Genomic DNA, 26,403 nt, shown 5'->3' with positions numbered 1-26,403 from the left:
ATGAGTCCTGCAACTCCGGTAAGGAAAGTTCTTTGGGCCAGGTGGAGGGCGGGGCGAGGAGGGGCTCTTCCCAAAATAAGGGATGAGATCAGGAGGCTTTTCGCCCCTGGGAGCCACTGATCGCTGGATGGTAACCTGTGTCTGCTGCTCTGCAGGATGTTTGGGGCCGAGCCCTTCCGGGAAATGATCCTGGAGGGGCAGAGCCAGGTGATGGATGCAGAACCGTTCTTCCTTCCCCAGCTGAGTCTAGTGCGGTGCCTGGTACAAATCGAGCTTCAACAACAACAAAAGTAAAACTAGGAGCCTGGCTTCTCGTTGCAGCAGCATTACTTTTCTCTAGAAAAATGAGTATATATATATATATTGTATGTGTGTGTGGTACTGGTGATTGAACCAAGAGGCATTTTTTGTGGTACCCTACTTTTGAGCTACATCCTAGCCCTTATTTATTTATTTATCTATTTATTTATTTAGCGGTGCTAGGGATTGAACCCAAGGGCATTCTACTTTCAAGTTATACCCTTGGTCCTTTTTTAAAAATTATTCTCTATTTTGAGACAGGGTCTCACTAAGTTGCTGAGTATGGCTTCGAACCTGCAATCCTCCTGTCTCAGCCTCCCAAGTCCCAAGTACTGGGATTACAAGCGTGTGCTACCATGCCCAGCCTATTAATTATATATATTTTATATATGTAATTATATATTTTATATATTATATATATTATACATATATTTATATATATAATATATATTATATATTATTATATATATTTTATATATTTTTGTGTGTGCTTGGGATCGAACCCAGGGGCATTCTACCTCCAAGCTACACCCCTGGTCTGATTTATTATTATTATTATTATTATTATTATTATTATTATTATACTGGGGATGGAACCCAGGGCAGTTGATCTCTGAGCTACATCTCCAGCCTTATTTTATTTTTGTGATACTGGGGGTACCAAGGACTTTTCTACCTCCAGGCTATACTCCCAGACCTATTTTATATTTTATTTGGAAACAGGGTCTCACTAAGTTGCTGAGAGCCTCACTAACTAGCTGAGGCTGGCTTCGGACCTGTGCGATCCTCCTGTCTCTGCCTCCCAAGTGCAGGGATTACAAGCGTGTGCAAGCACACCCGGCTTTTTATTCTTTATTTTGAAACAGGGTCCCACTGAGTTGCAACGGGCCTCACTAAGTAGCCGAGGCTGGCTGTGAACCGCTATCCTCCTGTTTCAGCCTCCCAAATGCTGGGGTCACAAGCACATGCCACTACGCCCGGCTTTTATTCTTTATTTTGAAACAGGGTCTCACTAAGTTGCGGAGGGCCTCTCAAGATTACTGAAGCTGGCCTCAAACCTCTGGTCCTCCCATCTCAGCCTTCCTAGTACTGGGATTACAGATTTTATTTTTAGTATAATTTCCATTTTATTTTTTCCCAGAAGATAGTGTTTTTCTTTATTACTTAAAGACTCAGCTCCTTACCTGGGCTTTGGTGGAGATGATGAGGCAACACCTGCCACTCTAAATTAGGGTGGGTGTGTCCATTTTTTTGGCTCAGAGGACCCATTCCTGACTAGCATGCAGTGAACGACAACTCACTCAGCTTTACATACAGCGTGGGAAGCACACAGTGATGGAAGACACTTGCTTGGAAGTATCCCTAAGAGCTGCACCTGCAACTTCTGCTACGCTTTGACATTTTATTTTATTTTATTTATTTTTTTTTTCTGGTACTGGGGTTCCTGGAAGCCCTTCTACCTCCGGGCTACACTCCCAGACCTATTTTTACATTTTCATTTTGGAAACAGGGTCTCCTAAGCCAGCGCGCGCGGCTGGCTTCGAACCTGCGCGATCCTCCTGTCTCTGCCTCCCAAGCGCGGGGATTACAAGCTTACCACGCCTGGCTACGCTTTGACATTTTAATTAATTTAATTAATTACTTTATTTTTTTGTGGCACTGGGGATTGGACCCAGAGGCATTCTACCTCTGAGCTACACCCCCAACCCTATTTTATTTTTATTTTGAAACAGGGTCTTGCTAGGTTAATGAGAATCTCACTGTTTGCTGAGGCCGTCCTCAAACCTGCAGTCTTCTGTCTCAGCTTCCAAAATTCTGGGAGTACCAGATTGTGCCACCTTGCCCAGCTTAATTGATTAATTAATTAATTAATTTTTTTTTTGGTGGTATTGGGGGTGGAACACAGAGGCTTTCTACTTCCGGGCTATACTCCCAGACCCATTTCATACTTTATTTGGAAACAGGGTCTCACTAAGTAGCTGAGGCTGGCTTCGAACCTGTGTGATCCTCCTGTCTCAGCTTCCCAAGTGCGGGGATTACAAGCGTGTGCCACCACGCCCGGCTAATTTATTTATTTTTGAGACAGGAACCATACATGCTGCCAGGTTGCCCTCCAGCTCTTGGACTAAAGTAATCCTCCTGCCTCAGCCTCCTAAGTAGTTGGCACTACAGGTGCCACAACTGTGCCTGCTCTGACAAACTGTTTGTTGTTGTTCTGAAGATTGAACCTTGGGGTTTCTTCTGAGCCACACCACCAGCCCTATTTTATTTTTTATTTTGAAACAGGGTTTCACTAAGTTGCTAAGGGCCTTGCTAAATTGCTAAAGCTGGCTTTTAACCTGTGCTCCTCCTGTCTCAGCCTGCCAAGTACCAGGATTACAGGGATGTGCCATCATGCTCAGCTTCTGCCAAATTTCCTGCTCCTTCTCCTCTTCCTCTTATCTCTCTCTCCTTTTTTTTTTTGTTTTTCTTTTTCGTATTGAGAATTGAACCCAGGGGCATTTTACCTCTCAGCTACACCCCAGCCCATTTATTTATTTATTTATTTATTTATTTATTTATTTATTTATTTATTTATTTGTGGTACTGGGGATGGAACCCAGGGGTACCTCCGAGCTATACCCTACCCCTATTTTTTATTCTTTATTTTGAAACAGGGTCTCACTGAGTTGCAGAGGGCCTTACTAAGTAGCCAAGGCTATCAACCTCTCAAATGCTGGGATTACAAGCATGTGCCACCTTGCCTGGCACCCCAGCTCTTTTATTTTTTTATTTTTTGTGGTGCTGGCCATTGAACCCAGGGGCATTCTACCTCCAATCTATACCCCAACCCCATTTTTTATTCTATATTTTATTTTATTTTATTTGTGTGATACTGGGGATGGAACTCAGGGGCATTCTACCTCCGAGCTACACCCTCAGCCCTATTTTTAGTCTTTTTATTTTTGAAACAGAGTCTCACTGATTTGCAAAGAGCCTCGCCAAGAGGTTGAGGCTGTCTGCGAATCGTGATTCTTCGGTCTCAGCCTCCTGAATGCTGGGATTAAGCGTGCACCACCACGCCTGCTTGCTTGCTTCCTTCCTTCCTTCCTTCCTTCCTTCCTTCCTTCCTTCCTTCCTTTCTCTCTTTCTTTCTTTCTTTCTTTCTTTCTTTCTTTCTTTCTTTCTTTTTCTTCTTTCTTTCTTTCTTTTGTGGTAATGGGGTTCCTGGAAACCCTTCTACCTCCAGGCTATACTCCCAGATACCTATTTTTTTATATTTTTATTTGGAAACAGGGTCTCTTGAGGCTGACTTCGAACCTGCGTGATCCTCCTGTCTCCACCTCCTAAGCACGGGGATTACAAGCGGGCTTATTCTTTATTTTGAAACAGGATCTCACTAAGTTGCAGAGGGCTTCACTAAATAGCTGAGGCTGGCCATGAACACGGATCCTCTATCTCAGCCTCCCAAGTACTAGGTTTCCAAGCGTGCACCACCACACCCGGCAACCCTCAACCCTTTTTATTTTGAAATGGAAGCTAGTGCCAGGCATGATAGCACATGCTTATAATTCCAGTACTTGGAAGGCTGAGACAGGAGGAACATAGGTTCAAAGCCAGCCCCAGCAATTTAGTGAGTTAGGGAAACTCTGAGCAACCTAGTGGGACTTTGTTTCAAAACAAAAAATAAAAAGGTCTAGGGTATAGCTCAGAGGTAGAATGCCCCCAGTTCAATCCCCAGTAACCCCCCCCATCCCACCCACACACAAAACAGAGAAAACAGAGTCTCACTAAATTGCTGAGAGTCCTCCTAAATTACTGAGCCTGGCCGTGAACCTGTGATCCTCCTGTCTTAGCCTCCTAAGTATTGGAATTACAGATGTGTGCCACCATCCTTGGCTCTGCCAAACTTTTTTTCTGCCGTGTGTGTGTGTGTGTGTGTGTGTGTGTGTGTGTGTGTGTGTGTTGCTGGGGATTGAACCCAGAGGCATTCTACCTCTGAGCTATACTCCCAGCCCTATTTTATTTTTTGTGGTACTGGGGATTGAACCTAGGGGCATTTTACCTCCAAGATACACCCCCAGTCTTATTTTTATTTTTGAAACAGGATCTCACTAGGTTGATGAGTCCCACAACTTGCTGAGGCTTTCCTGGAACCTGAGATTCTCCTGTTTCAGCTTCCCAAGTACTGGGATTACAGGCATGGCTACCATGCCCAGCTCTATTTTATTTTTATTTGGGAATAGGATCACACTAACTTGATGAGCCTTGAGCCTGTGATCCTCCTGTCTCAGTTTCCTAAGTACCAGGATTACAGGTATAATCAGGCCCAGGTTCTGCCAAACTTCCTTCCTTTCTTTCTTTCTTTCTTTCTTTCTTTCTTTCTTTCTTTCTTTCTTTTCTTTTCTTTTCTTTTCTTTTCTTTTCTTTTTCCTGTACTGGAGATGGAGCATTCTACCTCCGAGTTATATCCCCAGACCTATTTTTTATTCTTTATTTTGAAACAGGGTCTCACTGAGTTGCAGAAAGCCTCACTAAGTAGCTGAGGTTGGCCATGAACCAAGATCTTCCTGTCTCAGCCTCCCAAGTACTGGGATTACAAGTATGTGCCACCACACCAAGCTTTGCCAAACTTCTTAATGGCCTTGTCCTTGGGCCCTGGTAGGTTGCAGTTCATACAGCATTTTTTTTGAGGGGGGGAGTGGGTACTGGGGATTGAACCCAAGAACATTCTACCTCTGAGCTACACTCCAAGCCTTGTTCCTTCCTTCCTTCCTTCCTTCCTTCCTTCCTTCCTTCCTTCCTTTCCTTCTTTTTTTTCTTTCCTCTTTCTTCCTTTCTTTCTTTCTTTTTTTTTTTTTCTTTCTTTCTTTCTTTTGTACTGGGAATGGAACCCAGGATCCTTCTACCTCTGGGCTACACCCCTAGAGCTATTTTATACTTTATTTGGAAACAGGGTCCACACTTGTAATCCCGAGTGTGTGCCACCACACCCAGCTTCATTTTTTGTTTTAAAACAGGTTTCTCCCTAGGTTCCTGAGAGTCTCCCTGTGTTGCTGAGGCTGTCCTTGACCCTGCGATTCTTCTTGTCTCAGCTTTCCAAGTACTGGGAATACAGGCATGCACTACCATCCCAGGTTCTGCGAATTTTGAGGATGGGGGTACTGGGAATTGAACTCAGTGCCTCACTCATACTAAACAGTAGTTCTACCACTGGGTTACATGGCAGCCCCCCCGCTTTTTTTTTTGCAGTACTGGAGATGGAACCCAGGGGCATTCTATCTCTGAGTGACACCCCCAGCCCGCATTTTTTATTCTTTTTTTTAATTTTTGGAATAGGGTCTCACTGAGTTGCAAGGGGCCTCACTAAGTAGCTGAGGCTGTCTACGAGCCACAATCCTGTCTCAGCCTTGCAAATGCTGGGATTACAAGTGTGCACCACCGTACCCGGCTTTAGCAGCCCTTTTTGTTTTATTTATTTATTTATTTATTTATTTATTTATTTATTTTGGTGGTACTGGGGTTCCTGGAAGCCCTTCTTCCTCCGGGCTACACTCCCAGATCTATTATATATTTTTTTAAATTTGGAAACAGGGTCTCTTAAGCCAGCCAGGCTGGCTTCGAACCTGCGTGATCATCCTGTCTCCGCCTCCCAAGCGCGGGGATTACAAGCGTGCACCACCACGCCTGGCCTTTTTTATTTTGAGACAAGATCTCATTAACTTGTTAAGGCTGTACTTAAACTTGCCATCCTCCTGCCTTCACTAATGAAGTAGCTGGAATTATAGGGGTGCACCATCGAACCAAGTTGAGCCACATATTCTCAAGAAACAGTATTTTTTCTATTAATTTTTAGTTTAGTATTTAATTTTTTTATTTTTATGTGGATCATATTGGAAAAAGCATACATTCACACTGTTCTCGGTGTCCCCCCCCCCCGCCCCCCGCTTCCCCTTCCCTCCTCCCAACAATGCATGTCCAGGTTGACCACGCTACATTCACACTTACGCACATATTCAAGTGTAGCTTCTCCATTAATCAACCTCACCTTCCTCCTTTCCTACCTTGCATTGCTGAGGTTTCTCCTCCATTATCTGGAGTATGCCCAATTAATAAAAAGGATTTTATGATGAAGGCTGGGATTGTAGCTCAGTGATAAAGCACTTGCCTAGCATGTATGAGGTCCTGAATTCAATTCCCAGCACTTTTATGATAAAGGAGTGAACAAATGCTGTAGAAAAGGTAGATGCAAGCCGGGCGTGGTGGCGCGCGCTTGTAATCCCAGCATTTTTTTTTTTTTTTTTTGGTGGTACTGGGGTTCCTGGAAGCCCTTCTACCTCCGGGCTACACTCCCAGACCTATTTTTATAATTTTATTTGGAAACAGGGTCTCCTAAGCCAGCGCGCGTGGCTGGCTTCGAACCTGCGCGATCCTCCTGTCTCCGCCTCCCAAGCGCGGGGATTACAAGCGCGCCACCATGCCCGGCCTAATCCCAACATTTGGGAGGCTGAGACTGGAGGATCGTGGCTCACAGACAGCCTCTGCTACTTAGGCTCTCTGCAAATCAGTGGGACCCGATTTCAAATAAAGAATAAAAACTAGGCAGAGGGTGTAGCTCGGAGGTCAAATGTCCCTGGGTCCCATCTCCAGACCCGAAAAAAAAAAAAAGGTAGATGCATGCTGGGCATAGTGGCTCAGGCCTGAAACCCCTGTACTTGAGAGGCTAAGACAGGAGAATCGCAAGTTCCAGGACAGTCTAAGCAAGTAGCGAGACTTATCAACCTAGTGAGGCCCTGCTTCTAAATAAGAAATGATATCAGGCTGGGGGTATAGTTCAAAGGCGAATGCCTCTGGGTTCAACCCCCAGCACCACAAAAAATAAAAATTAAAAAACTTGATGCAGTGGTGCATACTTCAATGGTGCATCCTTGCAGTCCCAGCTAGCAGGAGGATCTCAGAGATCTAGAAATGATAGATAGATAGATAGATGATAGATAGAACGAGCCAGCTGGATGTGCCTGTAATCCCAGTAGTAGGAGTCAGAGTAGGGTGGGTAGGTTCAAGGCCAGCCTCAGCAATTTAGTAAAAAAAAAAGACCCTGTTTCAAAATAGGGCTGGGGTGTAGCTCAGAGGTAGAACTCCCCAAATTCAATACACATAAGGTGATCCGCATGAGACCGGAGACCCCGGAGGCCGAGGCCGGTACAATTAGGGGAAAATTTGTTGCAGGCAAGATTAAGCTGCCGAGCTGTAAGAGGAAGCAAAAATTTTTATATTGGGAGAACAAGAGGGGGTAATGCGTGGTTTCAGGAACAGCCGGACTTGGTTGCTCACAGGTGGTGAGGGCTGACCTTCATGGTCAAGGCTGGAATATTCCCCCTGTGGCTGTTTTCTTGTTTTTGATAACTGCTCCTTAGACTAGGTCAGACTGAACTACATTACATGGTGCGGCTGTACTTCTCTCCTCCCTCTCCCTCTCCCTCCCCCCACCTCTCTCTCTCTCACACACACACACACACACACACACACACACACACACACACACACACACACTCACTCACTCACTTAGGGCTGGGGGTGTAGTTCTGAGGCAAATGCCCCTGGGTTCAATCCCTCAATCCCTAGTACCAGGGAGGGAAGTAGAAGGCAAGAGGCGAGCCGAAAATCTCGGGTGTGGCTTCTCATGAGTATTCGGGGATCAGTACAGGGCTGCCACTTAGAAGAGGGGCTCCTGCCTAACTGTAAGGCTGCAAACTACAAGTCCCAGCATGCCTTGGCCACCGTATTTCTCCACGCCTCGCCTCCTCCCTGGGGTGGGGCGGCCCTGGAGGGCGGGCCCGGGGGCGGCGGAGCCCGGGTCGGAGGCTCGGGAGTGAACCGTCCCAGGCTCTCCGAGGCGCTCAAAGCGCAGGCGCGGCGGGCTGGGCGGCAGCTGCATCGAGTAGCAGCCGTTTTGGCAGCAGCATCCGCAACAGGTGTAGACAGGTGGGTGCGTAAAGGGGGATTGGAGAGGGAGTTTGCACCTGGCCGTTACATTGTCAGAGTTAGAGGAGGGGCGGGAACAGTAGGAGAACCCGAGACAAGGCCAGATCTTCCACCCCAGGTGTGACAGCCCTTGTTGCGCAGCAACAGGTGTGAGCAGGTGGGGGAGGGGCGGAGGCACCTGCTCACAAATAAGTCATCGGGAGCAGAGAGCACTTGGGTACCGAGCCAACTTCCATTACACACTTGGATGAGTCATTTGCTACCCCTCTGCCCATCTGAAAACAGTAGTAAAGAAAGTAAGGTAGTGCCGTTTGCGCAGGGCTCCCAAAGCTTACAGTGCACCGGAATCACCTTCAGATCTTTACTTACCCATCTAGTTTAATCTATTTATTTAGTTGGTTACTGGGGAGTGAGCCCATTCTATCACCTCAGCCTTTTTTTTTTTTTCGGTACTGGGGGTGGAACCCAGGGACATTCTACCACCGAGCGACACCCCCAGCCCTATTTTTTTATTCTTTATTTTGAAACAGGGCCTCACTGAGTTGCAAAGGGCCTCACTAAGTAGCCGAGGCTGTCCGCAAACTGCGATCCTCAGGTCTCAGACTCCCGAATGCTGGGATTACAAGCGTGCGCCACCACGCCCGGCTTTCCCCAGCCTTTTTTGGTTTGGAAACAGAGTTCCACTAGATTGCTGGTAGTCTTGTTAGTTTGCTGAGGCTGCCCTTGATTCTGCAATCCTCCTGTTTCAGCCTCCCAAGTACTAGGATTATAGGTGTGCACCACCACACCCTGATGCCTTAGGATCCTTTGTTTGTTTGTTTTCGTTTGGTACTGGGGATTGAACCCCGAGGCTTTTTATCTTTGAGCTACACTCCCAGCCCCGTTTTAAAAAGTTTCTTATTTGGAAACAGGGTTTTGCTAGGTTGATGAGAATCTCACTACTTGCTGAGGCTGTCCTTGAACCTGTGATCTCCTGTCTCAGCCTCCCAAGTACTGGGATTACAGGCATGTGCCACCATGCCCGGCTACCTTGGGATCCTTAAAGACTTGAGGTGCTTGCCTCCCACCCCATTACTTATGATTAATCAAACGTGACCTGGACTTTACATGCTCTCAAAGCTCCTGCTGATTCAATGCTGAGAAGCCAGGATGCTGGGTGTGAATCCTGGCTTCATTGTTTACTAATCAAGTAGATCTGTGCAAGTGGCCAGACCTCTCCAGGCCCCAGTTTCCTCGTCTCTAACATGGGAATGGGAAAAATAGCAAGGAGCATTAGGAGGCTTAAATGAGATAATGGGCGAGAGCAGAGACCTATACCTGGCACACAGTGCTTGATCAATCATAGCTGCTGTTAATGATTTGATGTACTTTGTAAATGGTACCGGTGGAGTCCAATGTAAAGGATGCCCATGGAAGCGCTGCATTCATTGCCATGATGCACTGATATTATCTGTTGCCAGGTTTCACATTCCCATTTTTTTTATGTGTGTGGTACTGGGTATGGAACCCAGGGGCATTTCTCCTCTGAGCTACACTCCTAGCCCTCTTTTTTCTTTATTTTTGAAACGGGGTCTCACTAGGCTTTGGAGGGCCTCACTAAGTAGCTGAGGCTGGCTGCAAACCCGCGATCCTCCTGTTTCAGCCTCCCAAGTACTGGGATTACAAGCATGCACTAGCATGCCTGGCTTCAGAATCCATTTTCTTTCTTTTTCTTTTTTCTTTCTTTTTTTTTCTTTTTTCTTTTTTCTTTTTTTTTTTTTCGGGTCTGGGGATGGAACCCAGAGGCATTTGACCTCTGAGCTACACCCCCTGCCCTATTTTTTATTCTTTATTTTGAAACAGGGTCTCACTGAGTTGCAGAGGGCCTAAGTAGCTGAGGCTGTCCACGAACCACGATCCTTCGGTCTCAGCCTCCCAAATGCTGGGATTACAACCGTGCGCCACCACACCCGGCTTTCAGAATCCATTTTCTAACATTGTACGGCTCTTAAGAATTCCTCACTCCAGCCTCTACCTGCGTCATAGTCTCATTTCTACCTGCCTCAAGACACAGGCTCATTTCATAGAGCTTGAGCTCAGGCCAGAGGGGCAAGTAAAGGGCACTCGTGAAGGGTTCTGGAGCTGAGAGGACAATCCAGGCTCCTGATCCCTCCCCCGCCACACACACAGGCCAGTGGCCCTGCTGACCCTGCAAGGACAGTGCTCCCATTCTCTGGCTGGAGCAGAGATCTGGGAGGAGATGGAGGCTGCTGTCCCCTGTTTGTTTACTAACACTGCCTTGGGTTTCCTGGGTGGCTTCCCAAGGGGATGGGGCTGGGGGCTTTTCTTGGGGGAGCGGCCCTGGAGCTATTGATGAGGCCTGTGTGTCCTGGGCTCCTCTGACAGGTCCCGCCTGACTCCACCCTGGAAAGTCCTTTTGAAGAAATGGCCCTGGTGAGGGGCGGCTGGCTGTGGAGGCAGAGTGAGTGACCCTGGGCCAAGCCCTTATCTGTCCTGCACCTCGTCCTGGGGTGGGTAGCCGTGTGTTAGCCCAGCCATAGTGAACCCTCTCCCAGGAAGCCAGGACCTTCTATTCTGCCCTCCTCGGGCCCTGCCCTCCCCTCTGCCTCTGTCCGTCCCATTCCTGACTGCTAGGCAAACTCCTGCTTGCTCTTCAAGCACCAGCCAGATGTCCCCTTCTTTGATGATGTTCCTAACTTTCCTCTAGCCCCTGTCCTGCCCCTGGAGGACCTAGCTGGGTCAGAGGCTCCCTTCTTGGTTCCCACAGTGACTTGGAATGTTTGTCTTTACCTGTGGGTCTCCCAGACCCCACCCCATACTGTCCTGGACTGTGAGCTCCTCAGGGTGCAGACTGGGTTTGACCCTCTGTATGTCCACAGCACCACGACCCAGCGCTGGACTCAGAACAAAATGAGAAAAGCCTTTGACTTTGAAGTCTCTAAAGCTCTAAGGAGCCCTCTTACACCTCTGCCCTTTCCTGTTACGATTCCAATTGCAGAATGTCTGGAGCTGGAGTGGTCTCCCCATGCCCATGCCCTGTGCCCCTGTTTAGTGTTGGCAAAAACTAAACACAGGTCCTGCTGGTTCTAGGACCTGTGCGGGGAGCTGTGCCCCATCGTACCCAATCTGGTAGAGGAGGCAGACATGACAAAAATGATTGTCATACACACACACACACACACACACACACACACACACACGTGATTGTCACACAAGCCAAGATAGGCAATAAGAGAGGCTCAGGTGGGGAGAGGTCTTTGCCCATGGAGAGACCTGTGGCTGGCCCTGGGAGATCCAGAGCAATGGGATTGGTCATTCACTGTTCACTGGATATATATTTATTTTATTTTATTTTATTTTTTGGGGGGTCTGGGGATGGATCCCAGGGGCATTCGACTTCCGAGCCACACCCCCTGCCCTATTTTTTATTCTTTATTTTGAAACCTGGTCTTACTGAGTTGCAAGGGGCCTCACTAAGTAGCTGAGGCTGTCCCTGAACCGCGATCCTCCAGTCTCAGCCTCCTGAATGCTGGGATTACAAGTGTGCGCCACCACACCTGGCTGGGTATATTTACTGAGCATCTACTATGTGTTGGGCCAGTGGGAGGCAGAGGGTGAAAAGGCAGATAGAGACCTTGTGCTCATTTCGGGAGTAGATAGACAAGGCAGTGGCTTCAGTGCTGGACACTAGGGCTGAGGGGACTCTGGGAGCCCGCCTGGGGCTCCTGCCCCCAGCATGTTCTGGGATCAGTTCGCCTGGCGGGTCTGGAATATCACGCAGGCTCCATCCTCCGCCGCTGGAAGCGGAACTGGTTTGCCCTGTGGCTGGATGGGACGCTGGGCTACTACCATGACGAGACAGCGCAGGACGAGGAGGACCGCGTGCTCATCCAGTTCAATGTCCGAGACATCAAGATTGGCCAAGAATGTCGCGGTGAGCAGACGCCTTCCCCTGTGGTGTCGTGGTCAGGGACGGGGCTCTCCTGCTGTGTCTGAGAACACCTACAATTGAAAGTCTGGCTTCAGCTTTCAGAGAATCTCTACGGGCAGTTTTTGGGCCTTTGTAAACTCTTAACTCAGGGTGAATTTAAAAACCAGTTTTTTTTGTGTGTGTGTGTGGTATTGGGGTTCCTGGAAGCCCTTCTACCCCCGGGCTACACTCCCAGACATATTTTATATTTTTATTTGGAAACAGGGTCTCTTAAGCCAGCGCGGCTGGCTTCAAACCTACGTGATCCTCCTGACTCCACCTCCCAAGCGCGGGGATTACAAGCGTGTGCCACCACGCCTGGCTAAAAATCAGTTCTTTAAATTGGGTGTGGTGGTGCATGCTTGTAATCTCGGTAGTTGGGAGGCGGAGACAGGAAGATCGCAGGTTTGAGGTCAGCCTCAGCAACTTAGTAGGACCCTGTTTCCAAATAAAAAATAAAAGGGCTGGGGCTGTAGCACAGAGGTAAGATGCTCCTGGGTTCAATCACCATTCCCCCCAGCCACCCCCACATTCAGGCAATCCTTTGTTGAGTTGCTACCCCGTGCCAGTCACAAAGGCAAGTCAGACACAGCCGCTGCCTCTGAGCACTGGGAACCAGCTGAAGACAATATAAGGAGGCTTAGAGAAGTTAAGTGACGGCCTAGAGTCACACAGCTCACCTCCAAATTCTTCAACCAAGGTTCAGGCAACAATGATAACAGAGAAACTAGGAGATATGCCTGGTGATGGGGAAGATTGGAAGGGTGTGAAGAGCGCAGCAGAATCCCAAGGAAGTGTGCGGGATTAGTGAAGTTTAGCGTGGACCCGTAAGCAGGACCCAGAGAAGTCAGCTCCTTCTCTGGTTCCTAGTTTACTGGGGGGTCCTGGGACTAATACCCATAGAAATTCCATGGCTGTGTGTCTGCTTCCAGATGTGCAGCCCCCAGAGGGCCGGAGCCGTGACGGCCTGCTGACCGTGAGCCTGCGGGAGGGCTCCCGCCTGCACCTGTGTGCGGAGACCCGGGATGATGCTATGTGAGCTTCTGGCAGAGGATGGGGTAGAATCTTGGGGAATGCAAGCAGGTGCCCCTTCCTGTTAGACTTTCCAGTTCCTTGGCAGTAGGAAAAGGAGCTAAGCTCACCGGGCAGGGTCATTGTGGTGGAGGTTGAGCATAGTGGGTTGAATGGCTGATGGAGATTGGTACAGGGAGCTCCTCATGTGGTCTAGGCTGAGCTGAGGGGCGGAGGCAGAGCCGAGCACACCTGCCCCAGGTGCGAGGCCCTTGGGCATTCAGAATCAGGGGCTTGGCAGCCTCTGAGGCCAGCCCTCAATCTGGGTGATAGGAAGGAGCAGACAAGCCCTTGTACAAGACCCTCCCTCCCTCTCCCTTCTGACCGGAGGCTCTGGTAGGGGGGACTCTGGTCGGTGGCTCTGTCCCAAGCGAGGAAACCCCAACATCACACTGCATCTCCACACTGCAAGCCTGGGGGGCGTCCTCGGATGCCGTCTGCTCCTTCTCATTCCTTCCCTTCCCACCCTCTGGCCAACAGGCTTGGCCTCTGCACTGCAGGAGAGCAAAAATGATGGGGATGTGGGAGCGAGGGAAGCTGAGCTCCAGGCTCACGCACAGAGCCGCCTTGTCCGCCCCAGCCAGGCGCCATGGCAACCAACAAAGGCTCAATTATTCACTGTCCGCTGGGCATTCCCAGGGCTCTGGGGTCAGCTGTTTGTAGAGAAGCTGTTTGTAGAGAAGCTGTTTGTAGGACTAGGAGGTGGAGGTGGGCTGCAGCTAGAGCACCCACCCAGGCATGTCGGAATCTGAGGGCCCCTAAGGGACCCCCAAAGCCCCATTATCCACTGTGTGGAGGGGGAAACTGGGACTCTTAGAGGGGAAGAGACTATGGACTAAGGAGTGAATTAGCCTAACTTAGGGTCCATCCATGTGACGGTTGATGGAGGGGTCACTTTCATCTACCTGAGGGAGTCTGGAGGACCTCTTCCTTCAGGAGAGACAGGGCTTAGAGGCTGGGTTAGGGAGGAAAGTCTGCAAGGCAGAAACTTGAATCCCCTTCTTCCAAGCCCCCTGCTTATGATCCGGTGGGGTTTCCTTTGCAGAGCATGGAAGACGGCGCTGCTGGAAGCAAACTCCACCCCGGTGAGCCCCATCCTCCCCACTCCCCACCCATGTGCCATGGAATCAAGGGTGACTCCGGCGCGGTCTCCACCTGCCAGGAGCTCTCAGTGTGCTGCATAGGCCTCCGTAGACTCAGGCCTGAGTCCCACACCAGCTAGGGCAAGGAACTCTTATCGAGCAACTGTTATGAACCAGGCCTGGTGCAGGTGCAATTCCAGCTACTCAAAACTGTCCCCTGAGCTTGGGGTTACCGTTCCTTCTCTGCAGATAGTAAGTCTGAGGCTCATTTGTTTATATGATATTTAAAGAGTTCCTACCTATGTGCCAGGCACTGTGGCAAGCGCCAGGGGTTTGAAGTGATCTGAGGGGATGTGGGCCCTGCCCTCCTCCACTCAGCCTGGCAGGAAGCCAGATGTGAAACAGCTCATTAGTTACTGACTCCATCTCAATAGTGGCAACGGCTCTGACGGAGACATGCAGCGTGTGGCCCCTTTGGTGGCTTGCACCAGGTGGGAGTTCAGGTGAGGACTAGCCGAGAGCTGAGGGGTAGAGAAGTTGGGTGAGGGTGTGGGGATGTGGCACGGGATCAGCTTTCTAGGCAGATGGACCAGCATGTGCAAAGGCCCTGAGAGGGGTTTAGACGTCAGCAGGTTGAAGAACAGAAGGAATGCAGGTGGCCGGAGCAGCTCGGGAAGTGAGGGGCAGTGGTAAGAAGATCTGGCAGGGCCAGGTTTTGTGGGCTCTGTGAAGGATGTTAGTTTATGCTAAGAGCATCAGGAAGCCACTGGAAGTGTTTGGTGTGTGTGTGTGTGTGTGTGTGTGTGTTACTAGGGATTGAACCCAGAGGCAATTTACCTCCAAGCTACACCCTTAGCCCTAGTTTATTTTTTTGCTTTGAAACTGTCTTGCTGGGTGGCTAAGAGTTTTGCTAAGTTGCTGAAGTTGGCCTTGAATATATCAGTCTCCTGTCTCAGCCTCCCAAGTCCTGGGATTATAGGTATGAGACACCATATCTGGCTCCATTGAAGTTTTAAGCAAAGGAATGTCATATTTGATTAGATCAGATATTTATTTCTGTGGTATGGAGAATTGAACACAGGAGCATTCTAGCTCTAAGCTATATCCCTATTCCCCCTTTTTTGTGGTACTAGGGATTGTACCCAGGGGCATTGTACCTCTGAGCTATATCCCCAGCCCAATTTTTTATTTTTTATTTTTGAAGCAGGGTCTCACTAAGTTGCAGAGGACCTCACTAAGTAGCTGAGGCTGGCTATGAACCCAGATCCTCCTGTCTCAGCCTCCCACCATGCCCAGCTTCTTAGCCATTTATTATTATTATTATTATTATTATTATTATTATTATTTATTATGAAATGGGGTTTCACAGAGGGGCTGATAAGTTGCTGAGGTTGGCTTCAAACCTATGACCCTTTGTCTCAGCCTTCCAAGTGCTGAGATTATAAGTGTGTGTCATGATGGCTCAGATTTGTATTTTTTTTTTTTTTGTGAGCTCATTTTTTTATATAGTTCCTCCTCTGAGCTCTACCCCCCTTTTTATGTTTTTGTTTTGAAGCAGGGTCTCACTAAGTTGTGAAAGGCCTCAATGAATTGCAGAGGCTGGCTGTGAGCCTGCCATCCTCCTGTTTCAGCCTCTCAAGTACTGGATTACAAGTGTGCACCGCCATGCCTGGCTCAGATTTTTTTTTTTTTTTTTGTGGTACTGGGGTTCCTGGAAGCCCTTCTACCTCTGGGTTACACTCCCAGACCTATTTTATATTTTTATTTGGAAACAGGGTCTCTTAAGCCAGTAAGGCTGGCTCCGAACCAGCACGATCCTCCTGTCTCCGCCTCCCAAGCGCGGGGATTACAAGCATGCGCCACCATGCCCATCCAGATTTGTATTTTTAAAATGATATTCTTTTTTTTTTTTTTTTTTTTTTGCGGGTCTGGTGATGGAACCCAGGGGCATTTGACCTCTGAGCTACACCCCTGCCCTATTTTTTATTCTTTATTTTGAAACCGGGTCTCACTGAGTTGCAGAGGGCCTCACTAAGTAGCTGAGGCTGTCTGCGAACCGTGATACTCCGGTCTCAGCCTCCCAAATGCTGGGGTTACAAGCGTGCGCCACCACGCCCGGCTCTAAAATGACATTCTGAAGAGCTAGGCATGGTGGCACACGCTTGTGATCCCAGGACTTGGGAGGCTGAGACAGGAGGATCACACAGGTTCGAAGCCAGCCTCAGCTACTTATTGAGGCTCTCAGCAACTTAGTGAGACCCTTTCCAAATAAAGTATAAAATAGGTCTGGGAGTATAGCCCGGAGGTAGAAAATCCCCCAGGTTCCACCCCCAGTACCACACACACAAAAAAATTAAATAAATAATAAATAAATAAAATGACATTTCTGGCTGGTAGGTAGGAAGTGAACTGTATTGTGGATGTTTAGGGACCAGTTAAGAGGCAGGGACGAGGTCAAGGAAGCAGGCTAAGGTCCAGACTAAGGTCTTGCAGGCAGAGACAGGCCAAGGATTAGGAAATGGAGTCCAGAGAGCTGAGTGACTGGAGGAGGTGAGGGCTAAAGGAGCTGTCCAAGGCCTGGCCCGGCCCCGGCCCCTGGCTGACTCCAGCATCTACACTTGCTCCTTTTATCTGTTGAAGAGTGGCGCTTCCTCTCATCTAGAGAGAGTCCACTGGGAGGTAGCAAAGGAGACCGGGGTGCGGTTAGAAATCCCTCGGGCATCCACCTGCTGAGGGCCGGGCATTGTGCTGAGCACTGGCGCTGGTTACCATCTCATCCTCCGACAACCCCGGGAAGAGAGGAGAGGCTGGGGTTGGTATTATTAGTTGTATGTTACAGATAGGGAAGCTGAGGTCCAGAGAGGAGAAGCAGCTTGTGAAAAGGCCTAGAGTTGGTCATGGGCGAGCCTGTGCTTAGAGAGGCAGCGTCATCTGCAGAGGAGCCGTGGGAGCAAAGGCTGGGGGTCTGGCTGGCTGGTGTGTTTAGCATGGAGGGAATGACAGAGGAGATTTCTGGGGGCATCCGGGCCAGACCCCAAAGGCCTCAAGTCCAGTTAGGGGAAATGCACTTTTCCTGAGGATTGTGGGAGCAAGCAAGGGCAGTAAGCAGCCAGGCATGGTTGCACACACCTGTGATCACAGTACTTGGGACGCAGATACAGGAGGATCACAAGTTCAAGGCTAGCCTTAGCAACTTGGTGAGACACTGTTTCAAAATAAAAAAAAGGGCCGGGGGCATAGCTCCTTGGGTTCAATCCTCAATAACATACACACACACACACACACACACACACACACACACACACACACACATTAGAGGGGAGGCCTGTGGCCAGGCTTAGCGGGCAGATGCAGGCTTCCTGATGGAGGGTGCACTGGAGGAAGCTGCAGGTGAGGAGGCTGGAGCAGTGTTCAGCGGGGAGGAGGGACCAGGTCAGGCTCACTGGCTCTGAGCTCCAGGCCACACTGAGCAGGCTGACAGGTGCCCCTGGAGAGAGGTGGGGGGCAGCGAGGGCAGACCGTGCGGCACTCTGACTCTATGAAGCTGCTTTGTCCCTTCTGCCTGTCCACTCTCCTGCTGCTCCACTGACCACTTTTACCCACTCCATCCTCGATCTTCCTTCCCTGTGCTCCACTTACACACATCCCTTTGCCCGGGGCTTAGAGCAGGTGCATGTTTGTACCCATGTCCCTGTACCCATCTCTGCCAACATGTCTGTGGATGTTCACATCTGTGTGGAGTTTTCTCTGTCCCTGTACCCATTCAGAAGCACTTGAGCTTTGTCCCTCCACATGCTACAGGTCGATAGCACTCTGGGGGGGGGGGGCTCCAGGAGGAGACCCTGACCCTGGATGTACCAGGGAGACAGCCTGGGGCTACAGCCAGGGGCAGAGGTGGGGTGGGGTGGAGAAGGGGGCCAGGTGGGCAGGAGGACAGATGAGAGCTGCCCTGTCTTTCCCGGAGACTGGGAGGCCCAGCTACATGAAGCAGCTGAAAGTGGCTGGAAAGAGCGTGGGCCCTTCTTTACTTTGGTAATTACCACCTCCTCTGAGCCTCCCGGACCCTTACCATGGGCTGAAGAGGAAGATGCAGCCCCCTGCCCCAGTCTGGCTGGCAGAGGGCACTGGTAGGGCCTGCTAAGAGCTCTGGGTCTCTGCAGGTGTAGAGGGCTCCTGACGCCCCTTCTCCCCTTCCCCTTCTTGGGTTTCTGTGGCTTGAGCAGGCCCCAGCTACAGCCGCTGTCCCACCCAGGAGCCGCCGGGTTTGCCCCAAGGTCAGGTGTGTGACCCGCTCATGGAGCCCCTGTAAGGTTGAGAGGCGGATTTGGGTAAGTGCTGGCTTGGCCCTCCCTGCCTCCATTCTGGCCACCAAGATGAGCCTCTGAAATGGACCCCTCCCATCCCTTCCCTGCTCACAAACGTCCCATGGCTCCCTCCTCTCACTGGATGCTGACCACAGCCCAGCTTGAGGCCCTCAGGGTCTGGCTCTGTCTCCTTGCCACCCGCTCTTGTCTCTGTGCTCCAGCTGCTTGGGCTCCCTCCTCCAGGGCTGACCAAGCCCGGAGCCGCCGCATCCACCTTACTGTGGATGGTCATCCCTGAGGGCTCGCTTCAAATGCTGCTGCCTCCTCGGGGTGGGGGTCCATCCCAGACCACCAGGCCCTGTCCCTCCCACAGCCGGGTAGCCCTAGTGCTGAGCACTCTCTTCGTTCTGCCTGGTTTCAGAGTCAATTCTTTCCTGTTTGCTTAGTCTTTCCTGAGCCCCAGGACTTCTTCCAAGCAAGGACCAGGTCTGATTAGCCTTGCAAAGGGTTGGGTATACAGCAGGTGTTCTTTTTTTTTTTTTTGTGGTACTGGGGGTGGAACCCAGAGGCTTTCTACCTCTGGGCTATACTCCCAGACCTTTTTTCTTTTTTTTTCTTTTTTAAATTTGGAAACAGGGTCTCACTAAGTTGCTGAGAGCCTCACTAAGTAGCTGAGGCTGGCTTCAAACCCGTGTGATCCTCCTGTCTCAGCCTCCCAAGCACGGGGATTACAAGCGTGCGCCACCACGCCCGGTTTACAGCAGGTGTTCAATCAGTGCTCAGTGATGGGGTCAGTCTATTCTGAACCTTTTTGTTCCCAGTACATCTCAGAACCAGGCACAGTGCTATAATCTATAGTACTTGGATGGCTAAGACAGGAGGATGACAGGTTTGAGGTCAGCAACTTAGTGAGACACTCAGCCATTTAGGAAGACCTTGTTTCAAAATAAAATGGATCTTGCCAGGCATGGTGGTGAAAGCTTGTAATCTGCGCGCTTGGGAGGCTGAGACAGGAGGATCACACGGGTTCAAAGCCAGCTTCAGCTACTAAGTGAGGCTCTCAGCAACTTAGTGAGACCCTGTTTCTAAATAAAGTATAAAGCCGGGCGTGGTGGCGCACGCTTGTAATCCCCACACTTGGGAGGCAGAGACAGGAGGATCGCTCAGGTTTGAAGCCAGCCACGCGCGCTGGCTTAGGAGACCCTGTTTCCAAATGAAAATGTAAAAATAGGTCTGGGAGTGTAGCCCAGACGTAGAAGGGCTTCCAGGAACCCCAGTACCACCAAAAAAAAAAAAATAATAATAATAATAATAAATAAATAAATAAAGTATAAGATAGGTCTGGGAGTATAGCTCAGAGGTAGAAAAACCCCTGAGTTCTACCCCCAATACCACAATACATACATACATACATACATACATACATACATACATACATACAATGGATCCTGAGTGTGGCTTAGAGGTAAAATGCCCTGGGTTTAATTCCATGTACCAAGGAAAAGAAAGAAGTAGGCTTCAGAGAATGTTCACTTACTGAGCAAACTGAGGAAGGAGGGAATGAGGCTTTACTACCTCATTTTGAAACAGGGTCTCACTGAGTTGCAAAGGGCCTCACTAAGGGCCTTTACTACTATTCTAATTAGTTTGAGTCTGTCTCTCCTTTTCCTGAATGTTTCTTGGGATTTGGGCCTGAACCTTATCTTTGTCCCCAGCATGAGGTGGGTGGCAGTAGGGGCTTGAGTTAGGATACCTGTGCCTGGCGGGCATGCTATCGCCGCACGCTTGTAATCCCAATACTTTGGAGGCTGAGACAGGAGGATCTCAGATTTGAAGCCAGTACACACACTGCTTAGGAACTTAAAACAGAAAATGCTGCCAGGTGTGATTTTGGCTTGTAATCCCAGAGACAGGAGGATCGAGGTTTGCAGACATCCTCAGCTACTTAGTGAGGCCCTTTGCAACTCCGTGAGACCCTGTTTCAAAATAAAGAATTAAAAACAGGGCTGGGGGTGTAGCTCAGAGGTAGAATGCCCCTGGGTTTCATTCCTATTACTGCAAAACAAAAACAAAAACAAAAACAAAACCAGCAAATGCTATTATCCTATGCCTGGATGCTCTAATTTTATCAGTCTTGGATAGGGTCTGAGAAATCTGTAGTTTATTATTAGTAATAATAATAGTAATAATAATTATTATTATTAGTGGTACTGGGGATGAAATCTAGGGTTATTCTACCTCCAAGCTAGGATACAAGTTTAAAAGTTGTCATGACTAAAAATAGGATTTTTTTTTTTTTTTTTTTTTTTTGGTGGTACTGGGGGTGGAACCCAGAGGCTTTCTACCTCCGGGCTATGCTCCCAGACCTTTTTTTTAAAATATATTTTATTTGGAAACAGGGTCTCACTAAGTTGCTGAAAGCCTCATTAAGTAGCTGAGGCTGGCTTCGAACCCGTGCGATCCTCCTGTCTCAGCCTCCCAAGCGCAGGGATTACAAGCGTGCGCCACCACGCCCGGCTTAAAAATAGGATTTATTTACTTATTTTTTGTGGTACTGGAGACTGAACCCAGGGGCATCCTACCTCCGAGCTACCTTCCCAGACCAGTTTAATTTTTATTTTGAAGTAGGGTCTTGCTAGGTTGATGAGAGTCTCACTAGTTGCGGAGGCTGTTCTCAAATCTGATTCTCCTGTCTCAGCTTCCCAGGTACTGGGGTTACAGGTGTGGAGCACCACACCTAGTTCTTTAAAAGTAGGATTTAAAAGGCTGTAAACAGCCAGGCATCGTGGCACATACCTGTAATCCCAGAATTTGGGAGGCTAAAACAGAAGAATCACAGTTTTGAAGACAGACTCAGCAAGCTAGTGAGACCCTCTTTCAAAAAAAAAGAAAGAAAGAAAGAAAGAAAAAAAATAGAGCTGGAGGTGTAGCTCAGAGGTAGTCCACCAGTGGGTTCAAACCCTAGTATTCTGTCCTAGGTTCAAAGCAGTGTATCTGAGGGAAGAGGTGATTTGCATATGACCCCCGGATTGGCCAATACTGCCCCCACCCACAGAGGGCTGGGCCTCCAGAAGGAGAGGATCAGAAAGCAAGCCCTCAGGTTGCCTGTTGCCAGGTGATGTGCATGACATTACCTCTGGGCTTCCCAGGCCTGGAGGGTAGAAACGGGTGCCCCAGAGAGTCATGCCACCGTGTTTTCCACCTTCTGCAGGCCCCACAAGGCCCCTGGCTCACTGCAGCTTCAGGGCAAGTGGAGGCTTTGGACTTCTACTTCCCAAATGGAAAAACTGAATCTGAGTGTTTAAGTCCCTCCAGCCCTTTCGGTCATGAGCCGCCGGGTCCTGGCTGTGCCAACCAGAAGGACTGTGGGGTCACCTTGGGGAAGGAGGGCAGCAAGTAGTTATTGGGAGCTGAGGGGCCTACAGCAGCGATTGTCCGAGCCTCCTGCGTTGCCCGGAGACTGTTCTCCCTAACTTGACCCTCAGCTCAGAGTTGATTGACTGTAGTTCCAGTCTGGCTCTGTTTTTGTGTCACTTGAGCTAAACTCAATAAACATTTCTTCAGCACCTGCCATATTCTAGTCAGGCCTGCTTAGACCTTGAGGGGTCTTCTGAGAAAGACAAACCTAGGGAAACAGTGTATTGTGATCAGAACTGTGAGGAGCCGGGCGTGGTGGCGCACGCTTGTAATCCCCGCGCTTGGGAGGCTGACACAGGAGGAGCGCACAGGTTCGAAGCCAGCCCCAGCTACTTAATGAGGCCCAGCAATTTACTGAGACCCTGTTTCCAAATAAAGTATAAGTATAAAATCGGTCTAGGAGTATACCCTGGAGGTAGAAAAGCCCCTGGGTCCCACCCCCAGTACCACAAAAAGAAAAAAGAAAAAATAAAAAGAGCTGTGAGAGGGCTGCCCAGTACTGTGGGTGTCCAGACGAGACCCCAAGAGAACCTGAGGTTTAAGGAGATCAGTATCTGAGTGAGGGTTTTTTTTTTTTCGGTACTGGGGGTGGAACCCAGGGGCATTTTACCTCCAAGCAACACTCCCACCCTTATTTTCTATTCTTTATTTTGAAACAGGGTCTCACTAAGTTGCAGAGGGCCTAAGTAGCTGAGGCTGTCTGTGAACCACGATCCTCCTGTGTCAGCCTCCCAAATGCTGGGATTACAAGCATGCGCCACCATGCCTGGCTCCAAGTTGAGTCTGAAAGACAAATTAGGTAGTTGAGTGAGAAAAGGTGAGAAGGAATCCCTAACAGCCAAGCATGGTGGGACACAGCAGCTGAGAGAGGTGTAGCATGCCTGTAATCTCAGTAATTCGGAGGCTAAGACAGGAGGGTGGCAGGTTCAAGGCCAGCCTCAGCAACTTAGGGAGACCCTGTTGCAAAAAATAAATAAATAAATAAATAAATAAATAAATAAATAAATAAAAATAAAAAAGGCCAGGGGTGTAGCTCAGTGGTAGAATGCCCCTGGATTCATCCCCAGTACCCCACAAAGGAACATGGTATGACAACTTGAAATCACAAGGTGTAGCCATGCATGGTAGTACACACCTGTAATCCCAGTACTTGTGAGGCAGAGACAGGAAGATGGCAGGTTTGAAGCCAGCCTCAGCAATATAGTGAGACCTTTAGCAACTTTATGAGACCCTTTTTTTCAAAATAAAAAATAAGAAGGGTTGGGGTGTAGCTCAGAGGTAGAATACCTCTGAGTTCAATCCCTAGTGCCACAAAAAAAAAAAAAAGAAAGAAAAGAAAGAACAGAAAAGAAAAAAAGATGTGCTTGGAGAACTCCCCTTACATCTAGACTTCTTGAAAGAAATGCCCTGACATATTGCTTCCATTCCTCACCTCTCAACCCTCTGTATCTGGCTTCTCTCCTCAACCATTCCTGTGAAAAATGTTCTATTAGGGTCACTCGCAACTTCCAACTTGCTAAAACCAACGGATTTTCTCTTGGCATTGACCAAGAAGGTGGACAGAAGAGCATGTTTAGAAGATAAATCGTATGAGGCCTGGTGATGTGATCAGCAAGGCAAACGTGTGAAATCGTTTCCTGGTTTGAGTGCGCGGTGATGGCATTTACAGAGAAAGGCAGCAGGTTTGGGGGTGGAGACACACTGGAATCACTTTGAGTCAGTAGAGTGTGATGGAGACACCTGCACTTCTAGGGGGAGCTGGACCATTCAGGTGTGAAGCCCAGTGAGAGAGGTACAGGGTAAAAGGCAAGAGGAAGGATCCAGGACAGGAGGGGATCCCACACCTTCTCCAGATCTGCTCCCCATGGGTAAAATGAAAGATTTGGCCTGGTAGCTTCCACTTAATCCAGCATTTATTTAGTGACTCCTGCCATGTGCTAAGCCCTGCTGGTGACACAAATTAGTGAGTTCCTTCTTATAGATAGCTCACATTTGGGACTCAGGCAGGAAAGGTAAAGATAAAGAATAATGAGAGACAATTATGTCCACAGAGAGTTCTTTCTGAGACCTGCAGGGCTTCCTGGAGTGAGTGGCTTTTGAGGTAGGTTTTGAAGGTTAGTATCTAACCTCAGAGAAGAGCAGGGGGTATATTCTGTAGAGGACACTGACCTCCTGGCCTCAGTCCCCAGCTCTGGGTACTATGATGATAATACCTGCCTCAGGGATGAAGGAGGCAGCACCTACGAGCACCTCCCGCAGGGCCTGGTGCACAGTAGATGTTCGATGATAGTTCCTTTAGTGACACCCCACCCCACTCTTTCCTTCCTTCCTTCCTTCCTTCCTTCCTTCCTTCCTTCCTTCCTTCCTACTTTCCTTCCTTCCCCAACCTTGTTTATTTCCCACCTGAAGCTTGGGTTGTGTTCCTCTCCCTGTGACTAGGAGAGTAGGGAAATCAATTGGGTTTCTCTAAGTGAGACAATTGGAGACTTGCTAGCAAATATTAGACTGCCTACGAAGGGAAGTCGGGAGCCATGGAGTTTTTGAGCTAGGTAGGAGACCAGGGAGCAGGATGTAAGGGCTGAAATTTTAGAAGACAAAGACCTTGATTATGGAGGAGGCAAAGCCTTTCTCTAGGAGCTCCCAGGTGCTCCAGTTTTAAACTTGAGAGGCTCGCGGAAGGGGACCCATTTCTAAACCTGGGGAGGTTTACCAAGGGGGTAAAGGAGGGTTGGGGGCCAAACCTAGACCAGGGAGCTCCTGAACAGTTGACCTGGCTGGACTCTCCAGGTGCGCGTCTACAGCCCGTACCAGGACTACTACGAGGTGGTGCCCCCCAATGCGCATGAGGCCACATATGTCCGCAGTTACTACGGGCCACCCTACGCAGGTAAGTTGCCTGCTGGACCCCCATCGCCTGCCTCCATCTAGCTTCAGGCTCCGCCCATGATGCATCAGTCAGTACCAGGCCTTGCCCTTTCATAGTTCACGGATTTTTCCAGGCAAGCCCCTAGCCAGTCTTAAAATGGCCCTGCCCTCCCTAGTCCAGAGTCTGCCTAGCCTCTGCAGTCCGCCCTGCCCCGCTCAGCTCGCAGCCCAGCAATACCATTCCTGCAGGGCAGCGACCCCTCGCGGCTACGGCGGGGACGGCAGCCTTCCTCTCGCTCTGAGTTCTGGGCTGCGCACGCCCATCCAGTGTGGCGCGGTGCTTAGAGATCCGGGGTTCCTGCCCTCTGCCCTAGGACAAGATAGTAAAGGGTGAAGCCCTTACCTCGTCGAGGTCTCAGTGCCGACTGGGGAGCAGGAGATTGGGTTCAGAGCCTTGACTTTGGGTTGGCCATAGTCACACAGGAAGGGAACGAAGGTGACTGCACCCTCCTGAAGCCCCGACCCTCCCGGCTCTCTCCGCAGGCCCCGGCGTGACGCACGTCATCGTGCGGGAGGACCCCTGCTACAGCTCCGGAGCCCCGCTGGCCATGGGCATGCTCGCCGGGGCGGCCACCGGCGCCGCGCTCGGCTCGCTCATGTGGTCGCCCTGCTGGTTCTGAGGCCCAGGACTCTGCGCATAGACCGCTAGACCCCTTTTCCTCCAAGACCCCGCCCTCCACGCCCTGCCCCATTTTGGCTCTCCTCTCCATTAGTCCCTCTGGTCATGGACCATCCTGCGTACTCACCTTCTCCCCACCACCAACCCCTCCTGTCCGAGAAGTTATCATCTCAGGCACAAACATGGCCCACACCTGCCAGACACCCCAGGAATCCCTTACACACACCTAGGAACATATTTCCTCCAAACACACCACGCAGAGCAAACATTAATTTGGCTTCAAGTTCCCCCCGTGCTGGAGAGACATGAGTAGGGCTCTCTCCTGGCCCTGTGGGGAAACCAGGAGTAAGCACAAAGCTGCCGTTATCTTCCTTTGACAAGGACATGTGGGGACGGGGAGAGGCAGGTAGGGTGGGGGTGGTGTTGTGGGCGCACAGAGCTGTGAACATCACGGCCTGTCTAAAGGATAAAGGGAAGTTCAAGAGCAGGTGTGGAGGCACACAACCTGTGATCCCAGTACTTGGGAGATTGCTACAGGAGCATCACAAGTTCAAGGCCAGCTCCATCAACGTAGACCTTCAGCAACTTAGCAAGATCCAATTTCAAGATAAAAAAGTGAGGGCTGGGATGTAGCTCACAGGTAGAACACCCCTGGGTTAAGGCCCCAGTAACACATACACATGCATGGGGAGATCAGTTGGGCTGGGGTGGAGGCAGGGATCAGATCATGGTGGACTCACACACTAAGCA

At 49.7% G+C, this 26,403-nt stretch overlaps 1 protein-coding gene across 3 annotated transcripts; it reads left to right on the top strand.

Moving 5' to 3' along the window:
• Positions 1-25,654, top strand: PLEKHB1 (pleckstrin homology domain containing B1; the record flags this gene model as incomplete). Of its 3 annotated transcripts, none has more annotated exons than XM_080712381.1 (8): positions 1-18; positions 10,651-10,726; positions 12,047-12,199; positions 13,168-13,270; positions 14,352-14,391; positions 18,612-18,716; positions 24,897-24,996; positions 25,518-25,654. In XM_080712381.1, the coding sequence occupies 8 exons, from the start codon at positions 1-3 to the stop codon at positions 25,652-25,654; spliced, it is 732 nt and encodes a 243-aa protein (XP_080568507.1). The 3 variants fall into 3 exon arrangements, with proteins under 3 accessions (XP_080568507.1, XP_080568508.1, XP_080568509.1); XM_080712383.1 differs by lacking the exon at positions 1-18 and adding an exon at positions 8,185-8,265; XM_080712382.1 differs by lacking the exon at positions 18,612-18,716.
• Positions 25,655-26,403: the final 749 nt, after the last annotated feature.

This window comes from Muscardinus avellanarius (genome assembly GCF_963383645.1).
Source record: "Muscardinus avellanarius genome assembly, chromosome: 1".
Taxonomy (NCBI): Eukaryota; Metazoa; Chordata; class Mammalia; order Rodentia; family Gliridae; genus Muscardinus; species Muscardinus avellanarius.
The sequence above is the reverse complement of the archived record's forward strand: the minus strand, read 5'-3'. Positions and strand labels throughout refer to the sequence as shown.